The sequence below is a fragment of the Physeter macrocephalus genome, chromosome 5 (assembly GCF_002837175.3).
Source record: "Physeter macrocephalus isolate SW-GA chromosome 5, ASM283717v5, whole genome shotgun sequence".
NCBI lineage: Eukaryota > Metazoa > Chordata > Mammalia > Artiodactyla > Physeteridae > Physeter > Physeter macrocephalus.
In genome coordinates this window covers 33,842,568-33,868,384 of record NC_041218.1, presented here as the reverse complement: position 1 = coordinate 33,868,384, position 25,817 = coordinate 33,842,568, and the positions used below count along the sequence as shown (strand labels likewise).

Below are 25,817 nucleotides of genomic sequence, written 5' to 3'. Positions count from 1 at the left end.
AGAGCTGAACGGGCCTTCAAACTCAGGTCTCATGATTCAAGACCTGTACCTGGTCTACTGTATTCTACATGTAACTTCTATAAGATCTGAATCCCATAACGAACAGAGAACCCAGAAATTTTTAGTTATGTAGTAACAACAACCAAACATTTAAAGTTTTATAGTTGAACCTATTCTTTCAAGTGGTTATTTTATACCTGGTAGAATTCCTTTCAGTGTTATACAAAGATCTAAATCTACTCATTTTACAGAGGCCAAAACATCAATTAATGTCATACTTGTTTAGCTTAATGGAAAAACAAATTCATTCTAGAAATCCCCCTTGTAAGTTCTCGCTCCTTGCATTGTAAATTAGAGCCTGTAAAAGTGAAACATAATTCATCCTCTTTTGTTTGCAGGGCAGAAATAGAGACACAGATGTAGAGAACAAATGTATGGACACCAAGGCGGGGAAAGTGGCAGGGGAGGTGGTGGTAGTGGGATGAATTGGGAGATTGGGATTGACATGTATACACTAATATGTATAAAATGGATAACTAATAAGAACCTGCAATATAAATAAATAAATAAAATAAAATTCAAAAAAAGTTATTTAATAAAACAAATTATATTTATACTTTTTAGGATTATAATAAAATTATTAATTCAAAAATAATTCTTGGAAAGCCTATCACAATTTCATCATTTTTTAAGTGACCTAAATAAATACGTGTAACCACAGAAATGTATCTTTTGACATAATTTAAAGAGGAGATTCTGCTTAGTTGTAATCAGCCCATTGTTTCATATGCTGTTGAAACACCATTTCTCCATCTTAAGTATGCCAAACATTATGCCTATAATTGTATAGTATTAGATTATTATGAACTTTTCAATTAGTGAGGTCTGCATTGATGAGGTTTAACATTTCCTGTTTTGTCTGTATGAATAATACAAGACAGTCAATATAAAGTTTAGCATAATAGTACAGAGACAGAATTATACAATTTTCAATTCTAATGCTTACCTGGAAACTCTGCTTACTATTTAGAGGAGTCAGCTCAGTGTTTAGAGATAATGGCCCATAATATAAAACAGCCAACCCAGAAAATGCCTTTGGATTTATAACATATAAAACTTTGTTTTTTCAGGTTGAAATGCACAGTTGGTCCTGCAATGAATGAACATTTCAATATGTCCATAGTTATTTCAAACAGTCGAGGGACCGTACATTATAGTACATTTTCCTATGTGGTAAGTCTAGGCATTAATTTTCTCATGAACTAGGATATTTAATTATTACTTAATCTACTTAGAGTTATGATATTAACAAATTATTTTGTTTTGTTTCTATCTCTCATTCAGGATCCTATAATAAAAAGTATTTCTCCAAGTTATGGTCCTAAAACTGGTGGCACTTTACTTACATTAACTGGAAAGCACCTAAACAGTGGAAATTCTAGACACATTTCAATTGGTGGAAAAACATGTACTTTAAAAAGGTGTTGTAGTTTATTTTTTGTTGCATCAGTCAAGACGGATTAATATGTATACCTAACAAATCAAGAACAGATTGTTCTTCTTTTGAGGCGAAAAATCAAGATGTTTATTATTTACTCTCCATCTTACAAAACTTTCTCCTTCCCAAATCCATCTATTCCTTTTTGCTGATTTTTCTACCCTTCCCTTATGGTTTATTAATTCCACTTTTAAGTTTTGTCTTCCCATCCACCTTCTTTATTGTTATGCTTAGTATCCCACCTATGCTATGAGCTGTGAGATTCTGGTAATTGACAATAAATTAAGATAAACATTTCCATCAAGATTTACAATTAGATCAAATCACTTTGGAGAGGTGAGAAGCATGAGGGAGATTGGGTTAGGAAGTTACGTTTCTGCTTCTTAGATTTGGGAGAGCTCAGTTTAATCAAGTGCCAAAAGGATACTTTAAAATTGCTTAAAATCCCAAATATTTCTAAGTCAAGGATGGCCTAAGTTTGGGATCCAGTCAACTGTAAATTGACTACAATTCCTAGATTAGAAAGAGGTTTTATCTAGACCACATCAGAAAATTCCCATTTAGGAGCCACTGACTGATACCCTTTTGATTTATGTATATAATTCTAATATATGTGTGTCTCTAATAGCAAAGGTCCATTTTCTTATTTTTTTTTGTTCAGTGTTTCAGATAGTATTCTCGAATGTTATACCCCAGCCCAAAGCACTCCAACTGAGTTTCCTATTAAATTGAAAATTGACTTAGCCAACCGAGAAATGAACAGCTTCATTTACCGGGAAGACCCCATTGTCTATGAAATACATCCCACCAAATCTTTTGTTAGGTAAGTAAAAGCTTCTGATGGGTATAAGAAAATAATGAACATGAGGATGACTGGCTGTCGAATAGTCAAAAGGAAGACAGTTTTATCTCTGGGTTTGATACTGTTGCATTTTTTTTGAAGGCTACCTTTCCAATTCAGGAGTGAAAACTACATTCAGGTTCTGAGTACAATTTGACTTTATCAGTGCTAGTTCATGCCATTTTATCCTATTCTAAATAGATTTCATTAAAACAGTTTAACTGGACATCATAGTATTGATATTTATGCACTTATATTATGTACATCTTAATTCTGTACTAACCTTAGTGCCTAAAATTGGAATCACCTTTTTCTCTTCATTCTTCAGTGTATTTTTGCCCTGCCTACTTTACATACAGCTTTTCCCTATACCAGACTCCCTCTGAATCGATATCTCATTGGACCCAATTCAGTCTGCCTTGTTTCTGTTAATTCTATCAGTCTAGCAACAACAGTTAAGTTTGTTTTTCCTTTGTATTTTTTTCAGACAGGAAAAAATATTTCTTTTGCATATTTTGTGAATAAAAAGACAAATGCATTTCTTCAGCTTATGAAATATGAATTTTTAAAACTTTCCAGTTAAATAAGTTATTGCCAAAGAAAAACTACCACTGAACTTTCATTTGACTTTGGCTGTGGCTATAACTTGCAGTCACTACATGTGATTTAATTTAATTTCTCTCTTAAAATACTTGATAGAGAAAGAACCCCTCAATATTGCTATTTTTCTATTTTATTTTGCCAGTGGTGGGAGCACAATAACAGGTGTTGGAAAAAACCTGAATTCAGTTAGTATCCTGAGGATGGTAATAAATGTGCACGAAGCAGGAAGGAACTTTACAGTGGTAAGTCCTCTGAGTGATAGTTGTGCTTAGAGCTCAGCATCTCTGCTTCTACCACCAGCTTTCAGGGTAGCAGAGACATTTCAGTTTTGCCTTTAATGTTTGCTAGTTATCTTCCTTGCAGCATAGGTCAAATAGTATTTTCTATTCAACAACTAAAATTATCTAGTCTCAGGCTAACATTAAAACACACACACACACGTAATATTGAGACACAAATAATGATTATCAACTTGAGGCAGTGTTTTTTAAAGACAGTCAGTACAAGGGCAAACCACATCATTCCCTGTCTTAGTCAGTTCACGCTGCTATAACAAAAATACCATAGACTGGGTGGCTTACACAACAAACATTTATTTCTCACAGTTCTGAAGGCTGGTAAGTCCAAGACCAGGGTGCCAGCAGATCTGGCTGTCTGGGGAGGGCCTGCTTCCTGGTTTGCAGATGATTATCTTCTCATTGTATCCCCACGTGGTGGTGAAAGAAAGAGGCAGCAAGATCTCTTGTGTCTCTTCTTATGAGGGCACTAACTCCATCATGAGAACTTCACTCTCGTGACCTACTTACCTCCCAAAGGCCCCATCTCCAATTACCATCACACTGGGGATTAGGCTCCCAACATATGAATTTGGGGAGGATGCAGTCATTCAGGCCATTGCATTTCCCTATCCCCCCTTTTTTAATACCCCGTAGAACATCAACCCTTTTGCTCTAATAAAACCCTTGGGTAAAGCCTCTAATCTTACCACAGCATCCTTGTCTTCCTAAGTGGTACAGTGTTTTCTTACACATCCCTGCTTCATAACATTCCTCTTGTGCCTTGGTTAGCATGTTATCAAATAATGAGAAAGAGCATTAGAATATTTATGTCCTAGATTGTGTAGGTTGTTTGGTATTTCTCCACCTTTTTTCTTTTATTTGCAAGGTCAATCAGAATTTAACTGAATTCCTCCTTAAAAGTGATTGACCTATTTCGTGCTCTAACAATTTTGGGACATCACATTAAAATGGTAGTTTTACTTCAGACCTTACAAAGTTTGGAGTTATTTACAAAGATTTCATATTTTTGTTGTTTTTCTTTGATATAAAATATCCATAATCTAGTTGGACTTGTACACACAACTTAGAATGAAAGTTCTAAGTGCCCTCTGTCAAGCAGGGGCTTGATTGGGGAGGCAATAGATTGAATTACAGCACTTCCTTTTAGATTCCCATCCAATATTTTGTGAAGGCTAAGACCACAGTGTGCTTTAATTACAAAAACCAATTTGGGGCTAAAAATGTCAAGCCAAATCACCAAACAATAAGGTCATCTCAAATGAGATTTTTCTTGACCTTCTCAATCAGCCACATTGCATCACCTCTAAAGAGTATTAGATTTTTATAATATTCCTGAGAGATTGTACTCCAGGGAGTCACTGTATGAAGTAGAGAGCTTTGAAACCAATCCCCGCACATGGCCACAAACAAAGTTAAAATACCGCCACTATTAATTTAAAGGATATCGGTTCTCCACAGCCAGGCATAGCGATTTTTCATTAACCTATAAAAATAACAGTAACCCTCTTTGGTGTTGGCATGTGACTTTTTAAAGTAGAAATCTAAGAAATTATTAGTTTATCTAATTCACACCGAGCCTGCGTTATTGAAATAATGACTAAGTTTTCTTCCTTCTCCCTCACCAGCATTATGATGACATGTGGCATCATTCATTCATTTATAATCAAATAATTATTAAAACCTCCTAGATGTGCCAAGGAAGATTCAAACAATGGTAGAAGATTTAAATCTTATCTGTTTACATATCTGGAAATGTAAACTTCTCTTATTTTAGCCACAAACATATTAGTACAATAGAACAATGCATTCAAATTGGACAGGAATGAAAAATTCAGTGGGTCTATTTGACTATTGTTTGTGAAAAACCTCTTAAAGAGACGTGTGTTCCTTCCATGTTCCCTGCTTCTTATAGAATTTGAAGCTGACCATGATGAATTGAACCCATTCATTATTTAACAGAGAAAAACTCTTGGTCAGGTTTGACTTAGATATACCAATCCAGCCACAATAATTTTTAAGCCTAATGAACTCAAATATTTTAAAATAAAAATACTAATCACCTTCTTAACAAAAAGCATATTAATTTGTTAATATGCATTATGTCCCAGAAGCCAGCAGTTTATTGTATAGTTTTCAGATTTCTTGTTACATAGAGAATTACTGTAATAGCAGTAAAATTGTTCATTTCCTTTTTTTCAAGATGATAGAATAAATAGCTTTTAGCATTATAATATGGATTTGATACAAACCTAAGTAATATTTTATTCATATTATATCTATGTATCAGTTTTCTTTATCTGCTTATAGCACACATTTTTTAATGTAGGATAATTTTTTTAATTATTTTTAAAAGAAAATATCAAATATCCAATTTTGTTTGTGCTTTTTATGTATATCCTGAGTCCTTTTTCTATTGTGGGCATAAGTAATTGTTTTATCTCCAGCTCTACTTGTCAAAGAAAAGGAAATATGAGGGATGTTGTTGCTTGTTTGTCTTTCCTTGGGGGAAAAAATGCAACCATTTAACCTTAAACGTGCCACTTTGTGTTGGTGGTTTAGTCTAAGCACAATCAAGAGGAAACCACATTTTCCAAACTTCTATAAATCAGAATTACAAAGGGGAAGATTTGAAATGAGAGATGAAAGGGCATGAAATAATAATAACAGAGCCTTTGTAAAATAGCATAGGAAAAGATTTATCAGTAGAGAATACAAAGTGAGCAAGAAGCCATCCATTGTGGGAGTTATGTGAATTTTAGGGTCAGTGGCCTAGGATTTATGTTCCCTGCTTTGCCACTCAGAGCTCTGTGACCTGGTCTGATGACATCAGCTCGAAAAGCTCAGTTTCTTCATCTGTAATTATGTGTGTAATCGTAGCACCTACCTCATAGGATTATTGTGAGAATTAAATGACACCAACCTTGTACTAAAGTGTTTTGCACAGGACCTGGCACTCAGTAATTGATAGCTTAAAACACACTAATAAGATGACCTGTATACACTACCAAATGTAAAATAGATAGCTCGTGGGAAGCTGCTGCATAGCACAGAGAGATCGGCTCGATGCTTTGTGATCACCTAGAGGGGTGGGATGGGGAGGGTGGGAGGGAGGGAGACGCAAGAGGGAGGGCATATGAGGATATATGTTTACATATAGCTGATTCACTTTGTTATGAAGCAGACACTAACCATTGTAGAGCAGTTATACTCCAATAAAGATGTTAAAAAAAAAAAAAAAGACTGTGTTGTTTAGAGAATCACATCTGTCATGTTTCCAGAAATGTGTTTTTCAACATTAGGAAGTTAAATGGAGATTTTTTTCAAAATTGTACATTTTCAATTGATTGTCTGAAACAGTGAAATGTGAAAGTTGCTCTTGATGTTGTCAAGCTGTGTTCTGTTTACAGTGGATAATTGTGTCTTACTATAGGCATGTCAGCATCGCTCTAATTCGGAGATAATCTGCTGTACAACTCCTTCACTACAACAGCTGAACCTACAACTTCCCCTGAAAACCAAAGCCTTTTTCATGTTAGATGGGATCCATTCCAAATACTTTGATCTCATTTATGTACATAATCCTGTGTTTAAGCCTTTTGAAAAGCCAGTGATGATCTCAATAGGCAATGAAAATGTACTGGAAATTAAGGTAAGAAATGCTTAAAATCATCTCTTAAATTATCAACTTGCACCTAATTGACTTCATAGCTATGTGAATAAAATTGTTGTACTTGGTCATTATCTTCTACTACATCGGCAAATATCTAAGCTCTGAGAAACAAATCTTTTTGACAGAAGACTAAAAGGTATGTATAATCATGAACTGCTTTTTAATGAAGCATTTAAAAACTCTTTCTTGTGTATATATTAAAAAGTAGTAAATGTGAGACACAAATCCATTAAAGTTGCCTATGATGTATTATTCTGCCAACATTATATATTTCCCTGGACACCTAAATGTGCTCATTATAAGATAAAAGGTAAGAGTCATGAAAGTAAACACATCAATTGTAGTTCTTTACTTCCTTCTAATTTGGAATTTTGTATCTGGGTGTGGTTATCTCTAAGCTGATTTATAAATGAAGCTGGATTTCCTCTACCTCAGAAATATATTAGCCTCTAAATATAATTTGATTGGACAATAACAAATCATCTTTTCTAACCCAGCCTGTTGCAAGCAAAGAATACTAAAACCCAGAGAGGTTAAGTGGTTTGACAAGTGATCAAATGGTGACAGAACAAAGACTAGAATACAACTCTTTTATGATGCTTCAGTCACTTTTACTTCAAATAGTAATAAAAGAGGCAAAATGATCAAAACTTTAATTATCTGTAGCCCCAGTCTCTAGAAACAACAAAATATTTATGCTTCAACATGATGTTTTAGGCATGCAGAATTTTCCCCCTGAAAGATAGCCTGAATGCAAATATGAACAAACACAAAGTAATACGATAGTCCTTGTTTAGATGTAATATAAATTCCCAAAGACCATCTCCATCTAAGTAAGAATATGTTTCTACTAAAATTTTTCTGCTTTTTCAACAAGATTTTATCTACAGCCAAACCCATGCACACGTTAGTACTCATACAAGTTTACTAACCTCACAATTGTGTTTTGTACAATAATTAAGCAAGCCCAGCGTAAAATTAAATGGAAGCCTGCTTCAACCAACAGCATGTTTACCATAGCAGAGTTCTTTCATCTGCTTCTTTAATTAGTTTTAGAAAGGGAGAAAGAGCTTTTATCACTTCTTTTTTTTTTTCAATAAAATTAATCTAGTGTGACCTTTTGCTTTCAACAATTACTGTGCTTGCCATTTGAAAGAATCCATTTGGTTTTTCTTGATGAAAACAAAGGTTTATTTGCAAATATTTTTACACCCAGATAAACTCTATTTTTCTGTTCCTGTATCTATGATGGAAGGATTAGAGAAGAATGGTTCTTTATCTACCCTTTCAAGCAGTCTTATATGGAGGAGAAAACTCCTTTTTTGTAAATTACATACCCATTATTCAATGTCCTACAAAATTGTTAGACCAAGAAAAGTATGATTTGACATCATCCTCAGCCTTTCAATGCTGTTCCCAACCTGGCCCAAGAGGCCTCTGGAAACAGACACAAGAGACTTTCTCTTCTTGCCTATATACAGAATGACTCTTTTCTCTAACAAGGGTCTAGCACCTGTCATGTCACAGAGTGGCAATCTGGGGAAAAAAGGAACAGTTTGGGGGGACTATTTTGGTGTCATGATTCAGTCTTCTCCCATATTCCATTTTACGTATGTGTAAGAGGAAATCTAGTATAAGAGAATCTTTGTGTGACAGCAATTTAACCCTTTATCAATTTCTAAAGTTGATCACATTAAAACCTCTGCCTCTCTGAGGGCAGAAACAAAGAAACATAAAGCAAGAGAAAAGAAAAGAAAAAGCCTCTTCTGGACAAGCAGTGAACTGTTTTTTATCAAAAGAAAGGGTGCCATTTTATTTCATGTTGTGCTTGTTCAATTACCATTCAAAACATGAATGTGAAGTATGTTTGTGTTCCATCAGTGAAAGCACTATGGAGAGAATTGTGTTTAGAGTGAGATTTGCTTCTTGTTGCCAGGAAGAGTTCGTGCTCCTCAAGCAGCCATGCATACAAGAATTCCTTGGCTAAAAAGAGACTGTGATAGTTTCCAGCCCTAGTTGTGAGAATTGGCTTAGTCAATAGTTGGTGTAATGATTATACCATGGCCAAGAGGGTCAGCCAAGTTTGGATCAAGAGAACATAATAGAGATCAGGGATCAGTCATTCCTCAGGACTAATCAGAAACCCCATTAATGTGGGAGGTAGTTTATATCCAAGGCTTAGACACCAGCTGTGGACAGTGGTCATCAGAAGTAGACATCTCGAGACTTCCCTGGTGGCGCAGTGGTTAAGAATCCGCCTGCCAATGCAGAGGACACGGGTTTGAGCCCTGGTCCGGGAAGATCCCACATTCCACGGAGCAATTAAGCCTGTGCACCACAATTACTGAGGCTGCGCTCTAGAGCCCGCGAGCCACAACTACTGAAGCTCCTGCGCCTAGAGCCCATGCTCCACAACAAGAGAAGCCACCGCAAGAAGCCCACACAGGACAACGAAGAGTAGCCCCCTCTCACCACAACTAGAGAAAAGCCTGTGCACAGCAGCGAAGACCCAATGCCACCAAAAATAAAAAATAAACAAATTTATAGGAAAAAAAAAAGAAGTAGACATCTCTTTAGGAGTACACATTAAGGTACGGTGTTCATGTCAACAACAGCTCACATTTGTGTGGAATTTTAGTTAACACAGTACTTTGACATATGTTGTTTCATTTGAGGCTCATGTGGACTTGTGAGGTTGGGAGGTCAGTGATGATCATCCCCATTTATAGATAAGTAAACAGAGGTTTAGAAAGATTAGGTAATTTGTTTTGGGTCATCTAGGGAGCAAACAGCATAACTAGGGCTCACACTCAAATTTCTTGATTCCAAATTTGGTCTTCTTTCCACTATATTACAAAGGCTTTCATATTAACTTTCATTTCATGTATACCAAAATACCTTTCATAATAGAGAAATTTTCTATCATATGGTACGTGGATAGCTATACAGTCCTTTAAGTGAAATAGCTCTAAACTCTTTAAAAATATCTAAAAGTCAATTCTGTTGAAAGAAACCCTGAATTTTTTCCTAATTATCTTATATGACTTTTTGTTCATGATCATATTTTATGGAAACCAGAGAAGCACAGTATTTAATGCTGGAACTAGGACTGTCTGACACTGCCCTGGGGCTTCATCTTATTCTGGAGCGTATAGATCGATATACATGGTAATAGAGAAGTCCAGTTTGGAGAAGTTGGCTAAAACAGGAAAAGCAGCAGGAAGATCATCTAAGTCAGGGAACAGGGACTCAGGCTACGATACTAGGAGCATAAGATCAAAGGTTGAGAGCTCAGTTAGAGGCCTGTGTCAGTGTCTGGGCATCAGAAGGATCTAGAAGGGAGAGTAGTTCTGAGCTAACTCAGTCTACCTGCTGCCCAGAGCCAGCTAGAGTTTTGTCTTTCTCCCACTTCTGACTAAGATACCTGCAATTGTAGGCCCAAACCCATTCACAACCACCGTGAGGCCAGTTCTGTCTCCAGACAGGGTAGAAATGAAGGGCTCTTTTCTTAGAGGTCATTTGGCCCAGTGTCAAGACCTATTCTTATTGATGGTGCTCATAAACTAGTACAGTTGACCCTTGAACAACACAGGTTTGAACTGCACGGAACTGTCCACTATACGTGGATTTTTTTCAATAAATACATACTGTAGTCCTACGTGATCCATGGTTGGTTGAATCTGTGGTTACAGAACCTCAGAGACAGAGGGCTGACTGTGAAGTTATACGTGGATTTTCAACTGCATGGGGGTCAGTGCCCCTAACCCCCCACGTTATTCAGGGGTCAACTGTATCTCCCTGTGCTACACACTTTAATATGCATTCTGTGGGGGAAAAAACCCATATTCCAGGGCACATAGCACCTGTGGTACCCCAGTGCCCCAAGTAGCCAGTGAAGAAACCAATTTAATTTTGGTTCATCCAGCTTTTCTCAAAAGACCTGGGAACTTTTTTCCCCAAATGCCTGTTAATGTCCTGTGGACTTAGTTTTGAAGCTTTCTGTGATGGTTCTTTGGCCTAGTACCCAAGCTGAGGGGGCTCATATCCTCTGGATAAAGTGTAAATGTCCCTCCACCACCACCCCACCTCACTAACTTTCTATTACCAGCCTCCCTGGACCGTGGCCTGACTGAGTCCTGCTACCATCCCCTCCATGGCCTTAACTGACTTTCCCAGACTCAACATTGTGGCCCCCTGGAGGCATGAAAACTTGCAAGACCCCGCCTGTTATAATGCTATTTTTCAAATCATACCCACTTCCACTCCTATCTGCTCTGCTCTGTAACCAGCTCAGACATGAGTTCCCAGGCCTGAGTCCTAGATAGAAACATGTCATACCTGGCCAGAGTTCAGAGGAAAGGGACAAGGGACATCCTGATATGACAGAGGAGTAACAGTTTTTCACTTTAGAAATATATTCATTTAAACATTACAGTGAGAGGAAGAAACTCTTACTCATCTTTATATTCCAGAGTTTTGTCTAACACACAGTAGTAGATGGTAAGTAGCTTTGTATTAAATGGAATTGATTTGCTTCGTGACCAAGTCCCTTCTTGAACCTTAGTTCTCAATGTGTAAAGCAGGAATGACCATAATACCTATCTCAGGGAAGTGTCTTTGCAGGATAAAATGAGATAATTATAACTCTAAATTGCTCTATGGGTGTAGGAGATTAAAGACCAGAAAGCTCCTTTTATTTTGCTTTATTTAAAAACCTATGTATTACTGTTTTAATGACTGAAGAACTAATCCAATTTTGTAAATATGTTCTACTATTTAATAATAGCTAATATTAAATAATAAAAAGTACGTAATAGAATTTCTAAACATAAACATTTTTTTCCATAGCTCGATAAAGCTATGTTTATTTTAAATGACAAAAACCAGCCTATACCTTTTTTTTTTTCCTGATTCGGTCCCCTGTTATATAGTAGTGGGCTTCCAGTATCAGTTTTTTGATATCTTGGATTGTAAACTTTTAAAATAATCACTATACAGGGCTTCCCTGGTGGTGCAGTGGTTAAGAATCCACCTGCCAAGGCAGGGGACACGGGTTCGAGCCCTGGACCGAGAAGATCCCACACGACACAGAGCAACTAAGCCCATGCGCCACAACTACCAAAGGCCGCGTGCCTAGAGCCTGTGCTCCACAAGAGGAGCCCCCGCTCGCTGCAACTAGAGAAAGCCCGCACACAGCGGCGAAGACCCAACACAGCCAAAAATAAATAAATAAAATAAATAAATTTTTAAAAAATAAAATAATCACTATACATATAAAGCTGATATTAATTTCTTATGTAAGTCACTAATTATTATGCGTTTCTTAGTAGGCACAAATGAAAAGAGGTTTCATTGTTCAGCTTTGTGACCTGTTTTCGTTTTAGAGAAGCTTTTATGCAACATCCTAGGCAACCCTGAGCCTAAAAGAAGGAGTATTGGAAATGTAAATGCAGTATGTTCATCCCTTCCCCCAGCCTTCATCATTATCTAAGCGAGCAAGACACGTTTTAGTCATTCCCTCATAAATCAAGCCCTCCAGCTCTTTAATCTCTTTCCTTTGTCATTCCCTGAATTTCCTCCAGTATGTGAGCCAGTGCCTTAGCCCTCCTCAGTCCTAACCAACAAGTTGTCATTTGAAGCTCCAAGGTGACTTATTAGATTTATGTGCTTCTACGTTGACTTGCCCTGTGGGGCTGACCTGGTTCAATGGAGTACACATACTGCCTCTAGAAATATCGTAAGGATAGAGTTTGTCTATGTCCATTTTTTTTAACTCCAAATTCATGTTAGAAAGAAATATTTTCTTCCAACTTCTTTTCCGAGAATAATATTTGACCTAGCAGTCTATCGAGATCCATATGAGACAATGTATGTAAAACTAGTTTGCCAAGTATTAAAGGTCATGTTAAACAAAGTGGGAAACAAAGTAGCAGTACTGTAGTTGTTACTGGCTGCTCTTTGTCCCTAAGAAAAATGCTAATATGTTTTGATATCTCTCTCTCTCCTCAAAATAATGACTTTTTAATAAATAACCATACTCGGACTTCCCTGGTGGTGCAGTGGCTAAGAATCCGCCTGCCAATGCAGGGGACGCAGGTTCAAGCCCTGGTCCGGGAAGATCCCACATGCCGTGGAGCAACTAAGCCCGTGCGCCACAAGTGCGGAGCCTGTGATCTAGAACCCGCGAGCCACAACTACTGAAGACCGTTCGCCTAGAGGCCATGCTCTGCAACAAGAGAAGCCACCGCAGTGAGAAGCCCGCGCACCGCAACAAAGAGTAGCTGCACTCGCCGCAGCTAGAGATAGCCCATGTGCAGCAACGAAGACCCAACGCAGCCAAAAAATAAATAATAGAAATAAAATAAATAAATTTTTAAAATAATAAATAAATAAATAGCCATACTCATTAAGTCTTCATATGAGAAATTGTACCACTTCTTTCCCAAGGCTAATTATTGGTTTCTTCAAAAAAACAGTGATATTTTAAATGCCTAATGGTGACTTCAATTAACTAAATATGTCAAATTGAACAATGTTTTTAAAGCCCTCATGTAACTATATAATTGTTCAAAATAATGTAATCATGCTCTCAAATCACACGGGTCACACGGCATCTTATAGGAATTTCTTTAAAAATGGATTCATTTTTGTGTAGGATTCAACTATGCAAGAAGGATGAAAAGAAACTGCCCAACTCAAATACAAAAGAAATACATTGACATAGATCCATTACATCAAAATCTTTGGAGATGAGACCCAGGCATCAGTATTTTATATAAAGTCCTCAGTGTGATTCTAAAACTAAAGCCAAAGCTGAGTATTCCTGCATCAGGCAGCTCAACAACCGAATCTCCAAATTGTTTCCCTTTTGCCAACCATCACTACCCCCTGAAAACATTAATAAGGTGATTATGAATAAGACATCATTGGACATAAGGGTGTGAACCAAGAATCTCTGTCCTTTTCTCTAAAATACAATTTGATGGAAAAGCTAGATGCTATGATTCCTGACTAATTAGTACCCTGAAATGGTCATGCTGTCTTTCAACCATCCAAATCCCCATCAAAATGAGTGTCAGAAAATCATGTGCCTTGGTAAACAACATGGCCTGTGTTTGCAGTATATTTATATTCCTTCACAACTGTTTGCATTCCTGCAAAACTGTGAAATGTTAACAAGCTCCTTTTTCTTTTTTTCTTACAGGGAAACGATATTGACCCTGAAGCAGTTAAAGGTGAAGTGTTAAAAGTTGGAAATAAGAGCTGTGAGAATATACAGTCACATTCTGAAGCCGTTTTATGTACGGTCCCCAATGACCTGCTGAAATTGAACAGCGAACTAAATATAGAGGTGGGATTCCTGCTTTCCTCTCATGATGTAAATAAAGATGCCAGCGTAATTATGTCACTTGCAGGCTTGAAATAAATCATTAAAGCTCATTTGTCTGGGGGCTTTAGCTTATCAGCTCAGCCTTGGTTCTTAGTTGTTATTTTAGAAATAGTGAGGTTTTTGTTGCACTGTCTCCTTCCCAAGCATCAACGGGTAGATCTCAAAAGGCCTTGCTGGCCACGCTCCTCTCCATCATGCCACGTTCTTGCCGAAATTTTCTGTAATTCTCAGGAGGGATAAGGACACATTCAATAGGGCCCTTTCCCCACCTCTCACCACTCCAGGAGGCCAAAGCCAACACACTACTGCCCGCTACGGTGATCTCAAATGCAGAGACCCATAAGTAAAAGAATATGTATGCACTGGATGAAGTAAAATAAGAATTAAACTATTTTACAGTAACTTTTTTCATGTAAATAGCTAAATCAGATAACTGGGAACCAGAGTGAGTGATTTTTTTTTTCATTCTTTTTTTTTTAACAGCTTTATTGAGATTAATTCACATACCATACAGTTTATACATTTAAAGTATACAGTTCAATGTTTTTAGGTATATTACATTATTAATTTTTTTAATTATGGTAAAATACATAAAAAATTTGCCATTTTAATCATTTTTTAGTGTACAGTTCAGTGGCATTAATTACATTCACAGTGTTGTGCAACCGTCACCACTATCGAATTCCAAAACTTTTTCATCACCCTAAACAGAATCTCTGGAACCATTCAATAGTAGTGTCACAATCCCTCCTCTTCCCCAGCCCCTGGTAACCTCTAACCTACTTTCTGTCTTTATGAATTTGCCTACTCTAGAAATTTCGTATAAGTGAAATCATATATAATATTTGTCCTTTTGTCTCTGGCTTATTCTACTTAGCAAGTTTTCAAGGTTGATCCATTTTGTAGCACGTGTCAGAACTTCATTCCTTTTTAAGGCTGGATAATATTCCACTGTATAGATACACCACATAAGGCTGGATAATATTCCACTGTATAGGTATACCACATTTTGTTTATCCAAGAATGTGTGATTTTTAAAGCGTTCCTGAAGTTTTCCAAAAAGTTATGAAATGGGAATGTATGAAAAAAAATCAAAGAAGGCTGAATCATGAGATCAGAGTTTGGAATTAAAAGCACCAGAAATCCTAAAAATCATACCATGTTAGAGCTGGAAGAAACATCAAAGACTTCTTCTATGTATCAAAACTGAAATAAAAATATTCTGAGACTTTATTATCCCATCATAATAATAATATGATTACTACTTATGGGGAGTCTCCTGTGCCCTCTACCCTACCCTCCAGGACAGAATTAATGTCCTGTTGTCTCTTTTTCTTACTATATGCTCATACTTCTACAGTACATATCATAGTGTACTATAATCATTTATTTTTGTATTTGTCTCCCTTTCATACTTCAGTTCCTCAAGGTCAGAGACTAATTTTTATCTTTTTACCACCTAATACCTAGTTATAAGTACAAACAGCTTAGTGCATAATGTAAGTACTTAAGTGATTAGTAGCCCCTAATTATATGAACACTGAACCAGAATTGAGGAATGTCTTAATACTCTGAAGGCAATTATGCTACTTCTAGAACGGTAATTACCAGGTAGTATTTTGAGCCCAGGGAGACAGTGATTCAACTGTGTAGTGTATTTTGTATCTATCATGGCTAAACTCTGACTTTTATTTGTCATTTTTAGTGGAAGCAAGCAATTTCTTCAACCGTCCTTGGAAAAGTGATAGTTCAACCAGATCAGAATTTCACAGGACTGATTGTTGGTGTTGTCTCAATATCAATAATACTCTTATTATTACTTGGGCTTTTCCTGTGGCTGAAAAAGAGAAAGCAAATTAAAGGTGCATTTTTTGGTTATTGTTTGTTTTAAAGGAGTTGCCTTAAGAATACAGTCGTTACAGTTTAAAATTGTCATAGATTCATGTGTGCGGTCTTATGCAATCCATAAAACCCATGAATTCTGGTCACTGGGTCAAAGTCTGCTGGGAACCATGATAGCCAAGTCTTTAACGAGCTCTTTCTCTCTTTCTGTTTTAAGATCTGGGGAGTGAATTAGTTCGCTATGATGCAAGAGTACACACTCCTCATTTGGATAGGCTTGTAAGTGCCCGAAGTGTAAGCCCAACTACAGAAATGGTTTCAAATGAATCTGTAGACTACCGAGCTACTTTTCCAGAAGGTATACTTCAGTTTATTGTTCTGAGAAATACCCCTACATATACCTCAGTGGGTTGTGGCATTGTTGTTTATTTTTGGTTTTGCCTTTATATTTTTATAAAAATATAAAAGAAGTATTCACCTCTCCTTTGGCCAAAGAAGTATTTAATTTGACACAGAGTTACACGGCTCTTATTTTTAAATGAACTCATTTACATATTATATGAGATTTTTAAAGTCTTTAAGCTCTGTTCTCACAAAAAGGTTCATTTTAAAATCATTTGAGCAAAGATAAGGTGTTTATCATCTGAGTGCAATGCTAAGAAATTGTGAAGCTCTCTTTAACAACCCAGGAAGAGTTAAGATAGGAAACTTATATTTATTGAAATAGAAGTTGGTACAGCTACATTTTTTTACCTGTTGATCCTCAGACATTTAAATTATACTTTTAGCCCTCCTTTGAAGGATTCTCAATGAACTGTTAGTACTCAGCCTTTTACACCACAGCATCCCAAGACGAATATATTTTGAGTCTTATCCAATAAAAACCTTCAATTATGCTATTTAAAAGGGAGGGTTAACATCATCTGTTTTGCAAAACATTAGACCTAATAATTGTCAGATTAGCCAGAGCATTTCACATTGTTTTATTTAAAATCTCCTGGTAAAAGCAAAATGTCTGTATTGTATCTGCTCCATTATCTTTAGAAGTTACAGGACGTGAGTCAAGTACAAGCATTTCCCTGGTTGAATATTTACCACTGGATAAATAAAATGAGTCACAGACAGTTGAGGATACTGCAAAACTTAGAAGTTGCTCATCAAAACAAGTACAAGAGCAATGAGGCACTTAACATTTTAACTTTTTCAACACTTACTGCCTCTTACTTTTTCAAGTTTATGTTAGTTCTATAGAGATGTTCTATAGACACTGTTAATATTGTCTTTTCCCACATGACTCCCTTTACCTTTAAGAATCCAAGCCCTTAACAACATGGACAAATCAAATCCAGTTTATAGTTTTGAAATTTATATCTGTTTATTATTTTATATTCACATTTAATGGCTCTAATTTGAGATCTTTAAAATTCACAAGTAATTTTTTTAAAGAAGCATATTTAATCTTCCTTCAACCTCATTACTCACAAGACCTCTGTCATCATTGCTAAGAAACTTGAGTTTCATCCTCTTTCCTACATTGAACCTACTCCTTGGAGACATGGAAAAATAAAATAGGCAAAAGAAAGTTATCCAGAGGGAAGAATGAGGAAATGCACAGCAAGCACCTAATAAAGAGGCACCTACAGAGCTTCTCTCTCTGTGTGCGGTGGGGACAGCATCCTTATCAGTCTTTCATGCAGACCTAGAATTTTCCGTGTGTCAGACCAGAATCACGCACTGATGGTTTAAATTGGTTTGTGTGCATGTTTGAACTTAGCCCAAAGGTCAGTACAATTTCTATGCCAGAGGATTTTTTCCTGTGCCTCATCAAGGATTTCCCTTAATCTCTGCACCTCTGAAAATTTAGAACCCTGATCTCTAGGTGCAAAGGTTTGAGAAGTGAAGGCAAAGGAACTGAGTTTAGAGAGGTTCATCTGCATTTCCATCCCCTAGGAAAGGTTTGGAAACCCTGACTCTGGAATTAAAGGAACAGACACCCAGCTAGGCTCCTTCCTTCCCTCACCCATCCAACATCTCAAGCACTCCCCTGATGTTCTACATCCTTCTTTTAAGGTTGCATCTGTCTCATTTCCAGCTAGTGATTACTATAACTACAGGTGGTCCCAAAGCTTTTCTGGAACCACTGTTGAAATTTACTGCTCTGGCCAAATTGATGTATTAACCAAACTTCCAATGTGGCAGATACTAAACATGTTTAAGTGGGCTTAGGAATAGTTAGGATACGATCAACTTTCTTTTTAATGACCCTCTCTTAAGTTCTGATTTTCCTGCTCCTTTGCAAACAAACAATATTTTCTTTTGGTGCTAATTGGGACCCCCTCATAAACCTCTCCCCTCTCCCTGTGTTATATACTAATACATTTCAATACCCAGCCTAGTTTGTCTTCAAGTCAGTTGCTGCCAGTATAATGCCCTCTCCTTGACATGTATGCATTCCCATTGGAAAGGGCGAAGCAACTGGTGGCTTTTTTGCCTTATCTGGCATTAAGAAATGTATTCTCAGCCCCATAATTCCCTACCCCTGAAATGGAAAAGTGTAACCTAGAAAAAGGGAACCTTGCTTGAGGCTCTTACAGTTTTGGTTATAAAGATCAGCTTACAAGGAATGCTGATCTGATCCCTTTCCAAGTGTCCTCAACTAAGCAATGAGAATGGCACACTAACCCAATTCTAATCTGCTTTCTCTAAAGAGTGATAACACTAGATCTGCTGCCACCACCACAGTATGGAGAACTTACCACGAATGTGAAAAGCTTTCAGTTCTGAAATTTTAGCCATTGCATATTTCTAGTCATTTGTGTGTATGTGTATATATTTATATAGAGAGATATAGATATATAATATTTCACTTTACATACTTTTCATTGACCAGGAATCCACATAGGTTTTGAGCAATACTAATTCATTCCATTAATAAACACTAGTCTCTCAAAAGGCCTCTTTTTTCATTTTCTTATAGTTGAGTTGGATTTTTGTGGGAGCCAGGCAGTTGCTTGACTACTTTTGCTTCTTTGCATTCTTAAGAATATAGTATATTAAAAAACAAATCTCAAACTTGGCTTTTTGCTATACATAAAAAGAGAAATGTCTAAGGAAATGAAGAGGGAAAACAAGCTTTCAAAGTTACCACTTAATATACTTACAAGAAAATCATTAATTTTTTTTAAACACACACACACGCATACCTGTATCTTTTCCCAATTTATCATTTTATTAAACCAATTTCTTTGTAAAGGTTTTTCCTAGCCTCATTCAATGATACAACCATCATTTCTTTAAATTTAAATTTAAAATTTGGTTTTGTTATTAATTCAATTTGCTGCCCCTGTTGCAGTCCCCACTAAGTGAGGTTTCACTGTTGTTTCTAATAATTTTGCTTTATCTTGCAGACCAGTTTCCTAACTCATCTCAGAATGGGTCATGCAGACAAGTGCAGTATCCTCTGACAGACCTATCCCCCATCCTAACTAGTGGGGACTCTGATATATCCAGTCCATTACTGCAAAATACTGTCCACATTGACCTCAGTGCTCTAAATCCAGAGCTGGTCCAGGCAGTTCAGCACGTAGTGATTGGGCCAAGCAGCCTGATTGTGCATTTCAATGAAGTCATAGGAAGAGGTAAGTATTTCCACTCAGCTTTTTGTTAAACACGATTTTCCAGTAAGCATTTTATCTTCTGCCTTTGCAGATTAGGAATTAGACAATGGTGAAAGCAACTGACAGAGCAGTGATAACAAGTGCACTTGATTTCTGTTCTGCAGACATACAGCCCTGCAAATCACATCCATGGGGATTTGCCCCTGTGCATGGAGACTACTTGATAATCTCCCAAACATATTAGAAATAAATCATTCCTTCCTCGCCTTTTTCATAATGACAACTGTAATTTCTTGAAACGTGCCTTTTACTTCCTTCTAAAAATCATTCTGTTAAGTTCCAATATTTTTACTCCTATCTCCTTCCAGTCTTTCTCTACCCTGAGAATAGTGACTAACTCTATGAAGTCCTGGTTTATAGCAGTTTGTATACTGCTGGACAGCATCAGAAGACAGGGAATTTATAGCCTGCCCTTGCTCTGAAGCAACATACATCATCTCTACAATGCACTCCAATTTCTTTATACAAAGAGGAATGAATATTTGTAATAAGCCAGCCAGAGCAGCAATAACAGCTAGCGTATACAGTATTTGAGGAAATATTGAGCAGGAAAAGAAACCAACCGGAAGCCAGGAAAAGAACTCCACTCTTCCCTTTTTTTCTAAAAAGCTTTTACCTTTAATACTGAATGGCCTCTGATCCCTCTTTATTCACTATGCGTTGCAAGAGGTAGCAGAGACATCAGCCAGCATGATGCAGAAGAAGCTGATGGGACAACTTGCCTTTTGTGTTCACGAGGCCTTCCCATTTTCCTGTGAAAGCATCAACACATTCCTCTATCACATACTCCAGATTTTAATCCTTAGCATGCTCCCCTTCCGAAATAGCAGCTTCACTGTTAACAAACGTGTTTCACATCAGAGTAATATATAGTTATTTTACGAGCCTATAAATCCTAGTAATTGTACCAGTTTTAGAGTGTGTGGCTTCACTAATTATGTTCTAATTCTACATATTGTAAAACTAGTATTTTATCATGAAAGGTGCTAAAAATGGTAATTATCTCTCTTATAAAGTAATAATCATGAATGATTCTATAAATATTAGCTATTATTTATTTATATGCTTTCCCCAGTAGAACGTGAGCCCTCAAGAGCATTTATTTAGTCATCTTTGCATTACAAGAGAGTAGACTAATGCCCAACACTCACATGCTAGGCACTCAGGGGGTCTTGGCCAGCTGGACAGCTTAATTAATGACTTACACAGCTATCAGACATTTGGCACCTCTGGGGAAAATTACTGCCACTGGATGAAAGGCTACCATTGGGAAAGTGATGTGGCTAGAGCCAGAGAACTAGATGAAATGACTCAGAGTGAATTTGCTTCATTTGGGTGATTGCCTTTCAGTTTCTGCCAACCTGGATTACATACTAACCGGTGACTAAAGGGGGAAATCCTTATTCTATAATGCTAATCTTATTTCTAATGGTGACATTTTTATTTCATTTCAGTTTATTGGAATATAGGGAGCTTCTTTTATTGTATTTCTTTATGTGGGTAAAACTTCATTTTCATATTTAAAAGATGTTATTTGATCCTTAAAAATAATGTTTCTTTTACAAGGCAGATGTTACTCCTGTTTTCAGTGGTTCCACTGTGGTTGAATATTTTATTATGTTAACCTTTAATAACAGTTACATCACCTAAATATTTACCATGTATTAAATAATCATATTTCTTGTATCTTTGGGTGAAATATATTACATATACATATTTCACAAACACACACATATAGTGGTATCGTTTATCAAAAGCATAAGAAACAATGCACTTTTTTTCCATGTAGGAAAAAAAGAGAAATGAAGATCATGAAGAGCTTGATAAATAATATTGCACAATTAAAAGTAATGTGGCACTAACCAAGTTCCGTCTTTCATGTAGGACATTTCGGGTGTGTATATCATGGGACTTTGTTGGACAATGATGATAAGAAAATTCACTGTGCTGTGAAATCCTTGAATAGTAAGTTATATTTTATTTAACAGTGGAGTACACTTTTGTGGTTTGCAAACTAATAAATAGTTCATAATAAAATGTTGATTTACACTTTCCCTTGTGGAAAAATCAGCAACTGCTGGAATTATGGATCTAATCCTGAAAATTCGTTTGATCTAAATTCTTATTGATGGGACTTCTCTGGTGGGGCAGTGGTTAAGAATCTGCCTGCCAGTGCAGGGGACACGGGTTCAAGCCCTGGTCTGGGAAGATCCCACATGCCGCGGAGCAACTAAGCCCACGAGCCACAACTACTGAGCCTGTGCTCTAGAGCCTGCAGCCACAACTACTGAAGCCCACGCGCCTAGAGGCCGTGCTCCACGACAAGAGAAGCCACCGCAATGAGAAGCCCGCACACTGCAATGAAGAGCAGTCCCCACTGGCCACAACTAGAGAAAGCCCACACACAGCAACGAAGACCCAATGCAGCCAAAAATTTAAAAAATATATATATATAAAAATAAATTTATTTTTAAAAATTCTTATTGAAATATTTCCTCAGAAATTATCCCTCAGAGCCCTCATAAGTAAGAATGAAGGAGAAATGAGGTTCTTGGATGAGCCTAAGTATCATTTAAATATGTTTGGCTTATAATATTTGTTTTGCAAGTGATATTTATGGAAACTATGGGAAGCATGTTGGCCCATACAGTAATAATGACTCATTTTACCCAGAGACATTACTATAATTATTTTTTAACCATGACTTCCATCAAAAAGATAAAAAATGAAATAAGAAAACAGGAAAAAAATATGCCCGGAGAAAATTGAAAAATTGTAAATGTGGTAATATCTCGTTTATCCACATTTTTGGTGAATGAGGTATTCCACATAAATGAACTTCCTTAACAAGTGATACTTACCCTCTTTTAGTGCTAGACATATATTTTTTTAATATTATCTGCTATTGAGAAAATCTTTTTAAAATGGAATGCATACTCTTTTTAAGAAGCAGGGAATGCTGGAATTACTCAGTTTTCCTGGGTCTCTCCCGTGTATGCATGTTATTAAACTTTGCTTAAAAAAAAGAGAAAAGAAACACGGAATGCTTCCAGACATAAACTAAGACTTTATTAATGACCCAGAGCCATAATTATGGCATAAATTACTATCTTGTACAACCCAATGTACTCCTCATACTAGAGCTTTCCTGGCTCCACCTTTGCTGACAGGTCTCACATGTCAAGTCAGTGTGCTTGCCTTTTCTACTCCCATTTCTAAGTTTCTGCTCATAGTTTGAGGCAGCCTGAAAAAATGTTAACAAGATATATTACAGATTTATATTGGAATTAATAAACTTTCAATGCACACGTGAAAGGTTTTCTTACAAGATACATTATTGCCAGAAATATTTCAGCTTTTTTAAACATAAATCTCCACGCTGAGCAGTGTTCTGTATGGTTCATTTTTTTGAAAGTCTAACCACAAGGTAATTAAAGGGACAGTTTACATGAAATCTAACTACAAACTGTGATGGCTTAAGTATAATTGTCAATAAGTTTGCCTCACTAAAGAGCACCACTGCCAGTTGTACTCAGAACAGTCCTAATGCCAAGAAATCTTTCTCTGTCCCTGGTGTGTGCTGATCTCTGTTTGGTCCAGATGGACTTCCCGGTCTTGGAATGCATTGCATTTGTAGAAGAATATCATCACTGACACTGATACTAATCAGATTAATAAATTAAAGGTTGTTAACTCTTTATTAGTGCTGACTATTGTCATGCCCTCGGGATCTCTATCTGGAAATGATTAAAAACTATTATAACAAAATAGTCTACTTAGATACCATAGACAACGTTTGGTCTTCAAATCTTCCTACTCCAGGGATTGGAAAACTATGGCCTGCTGCCTGTTTTCATAAATAAAGTTTATTGAGACTCAGCCACTATTGTCTGTGGCTGCTTTTGCGCTGCAATGGCAAGAGTTGAGTATTTGCAACAGAGACCATAAGGCTTACAAAGCCAAAAATATTTACTATCTGGCCCTTTATAGAAAAGTTTGCCAACCCCTGCCCTAGACAATCACTACAGAAATGGACTGCCCTGCTTCCCTCTCCCTTTTCTGTAAGAGACAAACTATGGTTCTGCATGAGACAAACAGATTGCTAGACTCTTACAAAAACGGGTGCAGGTGGTGACTTAAAGGTGTAGCACAGGGACTTCCCTGGTAGTGCAGTGGTTAAGAATCCACCTGCCAACGCAGGGGACACAGGTTCGAGCCCTGGTCCGGGAAGATCCCACATGCCGTGGAGCAACTAAGCCCGTGCGCCGCAACTACTGAGCCCACATGCCACAACTACTGAAGCCCGCACACCTAGAGCCCATGCTCCACAACAAGCGAAGTCACCACAATGAGAAGGCTGCGCACCGCAATGAAGAGCAGCCCCTCCTTGCCAAAACTAGAGAAAGCCCGCACGCATCAATGAAGACCCAACGCAGCCAAAAATAAAATTAAAAAAAAAAAAAGTGCAGCACAGGTCACATTGACCTCAGTGCTCTAAATCCAGAGCTGGTCCAGGCAGTTCAGCACGTAGTGATTGGGCCAAGCAGCCTGATTGTGCATTTCAATGAAGTCATAGGAAGAGGTAAGTATTTCCACTCAGCTTTTTGTTAAACACGATTTTCCAGTAAGCATTTTATCTTCTGCCTTTGCAGATTAGGAATTAGACAATGGTGAAAGCAACTGACAGAGCAGTGATAACAAGTGCACTTGATTTCTGTTCTGCAGACATACAGCCCTGCAAATCACATCCATGGGGATTTGCCCCTGTGCATGGAGACTACTTGATAATCTCCCAAACATATTAGAAATAAATCATTCCTTCCTCGCCTTTTTCATAATGACAACTGTAATTTCTTGAAACGTGCCTTTTACTTCCTTCTAAAAATCATTCTGTTAAGTTCCAATATTTTTACTCCTATCTCCTTCCAGTCTTTCTCTACCCTGAGAATAGTGACTAACTCTATGAAGTCCTGGTTTATAGCAGTTTGTATACTGCTGGACAGCATCAGAAGACAGGGAATTTATAGCCTGCCCTTGCTCTGAAGCAACATACATCATCTCTACAATGCACTCCAATTTCTTTATACAAAGAGGAATGAATATTTGTAATAAGCCAGCCAGAGCAGCAATAACAGCTAGCGTATACAGTATTTGAGGAAATATTGAGCAGGAAAAGAAACCAACCGGAAGCCAGGAAAAGAACTCCACTCTTCCCTTTTTTTCTAAAAAGCTTTTACCTTTAATACTGAATGGCCTCTGATCCCTCTTTATTCACTATGCGTTGCAAGAGGTAGCAGAGACATCAGCCAGCATGATGCAGAAGAAGCTGATGGGACAACTTGCCTTTTGTGTTCACGAGGCCTTCCCATTTTCCTGTGAAAGCATCAACACATTCCTCTATCACATACTCCAGATTTTAATCCTTAGCATGCTCCCCTTCCGAAATAGCAGCTTCACTGTTAACAAACGTGTTTCACATCAGAGTAATATATAGTTATTTTACGAGCCTATAAATCCTAGTAATTGTACCAGTTTTAGAGTGTGTGGCTTCACTAATTATGTTCTAATTCTACATATTGTAAAACTAGTATTTTATCATGAAAGGTGCTAAAAATGGTAATTATCTCTCTTATAAAGTAATAATCATGAATGATTCTATAAATATTAGCTATTATTTATTTATATGCTTTCCCCAGTAGAACGTGAGCCCTCAAGAGCATTTATTTAGTCATCTTTGCATTACAAGAGAGTAGACTAATGCCCAACACTCACATGCTAGGCACTCAGGGGGTCTTGGCCAGCTGGACAGCTTAATTAATGACTTACACAGCTATCAGACATTTGGCACCTCTGGGGAAAATTACTGCCACTGGATGAAAGGCTACCATTGGGAAAGTGATGTGGCTAGAGCCAGAGAACTAGATGAAATGACTCAGAGTGAATTTGCTTCATTTGGGTGATTGCCTTTCAGTTTCTGCCAACCTGGATTACATACTA

The 25,817-nt window shown here is 37.1% G+C and overlaps 1 protein-coding gene across 1 annotated transcript in view; it reads left to right on the top strand.

The window, feature by feature from the left end:
• Positions 1-25,817, top strand: part of MET (MET proto-oncogene, receptor tyrosine kinase) — a 135,736-nt gene that overhangs the window by 90,538 nt on the left and 19,381 nt on the right. The window contains exons 8-17 of the mRNA XM_007116502.4: positions 1,131-1,233; positions 1,345-1,481; positions 2,160-2,321; positions 3,085-3,184; positions 6,672-6,890; positions 14,116-14,262; positions 16,007-16,163; positions 16,361-16,501; positions 19,551-19,781; positions 21,705-21,785. Coding sequence (XP_007116564.1) covers positions 1,131-1,233; positions 1,345-1,481; positions 2,160-2,321; positions 3,085-3,184; positions 6,672-6,890; positions 14,116-14,262; positions 16,007-16,163; positions 16,361-16,501; positions 19,551-19,781; positions 21,705-21,785 — 1,478 coding nt within the window. The remainder of the gene's footprint in view (positions 1-1,130; positions 1,234-1,344; positions 1,482-2,159; positions 2,322-3,084; positions 3,185-6,671; positions 6,891-14,115; positions 14,263-16,006; positions 16,164-16,360; positions 16,502-19,550; positions 19,782-21,704; positions 21,786-25,817) is intronic.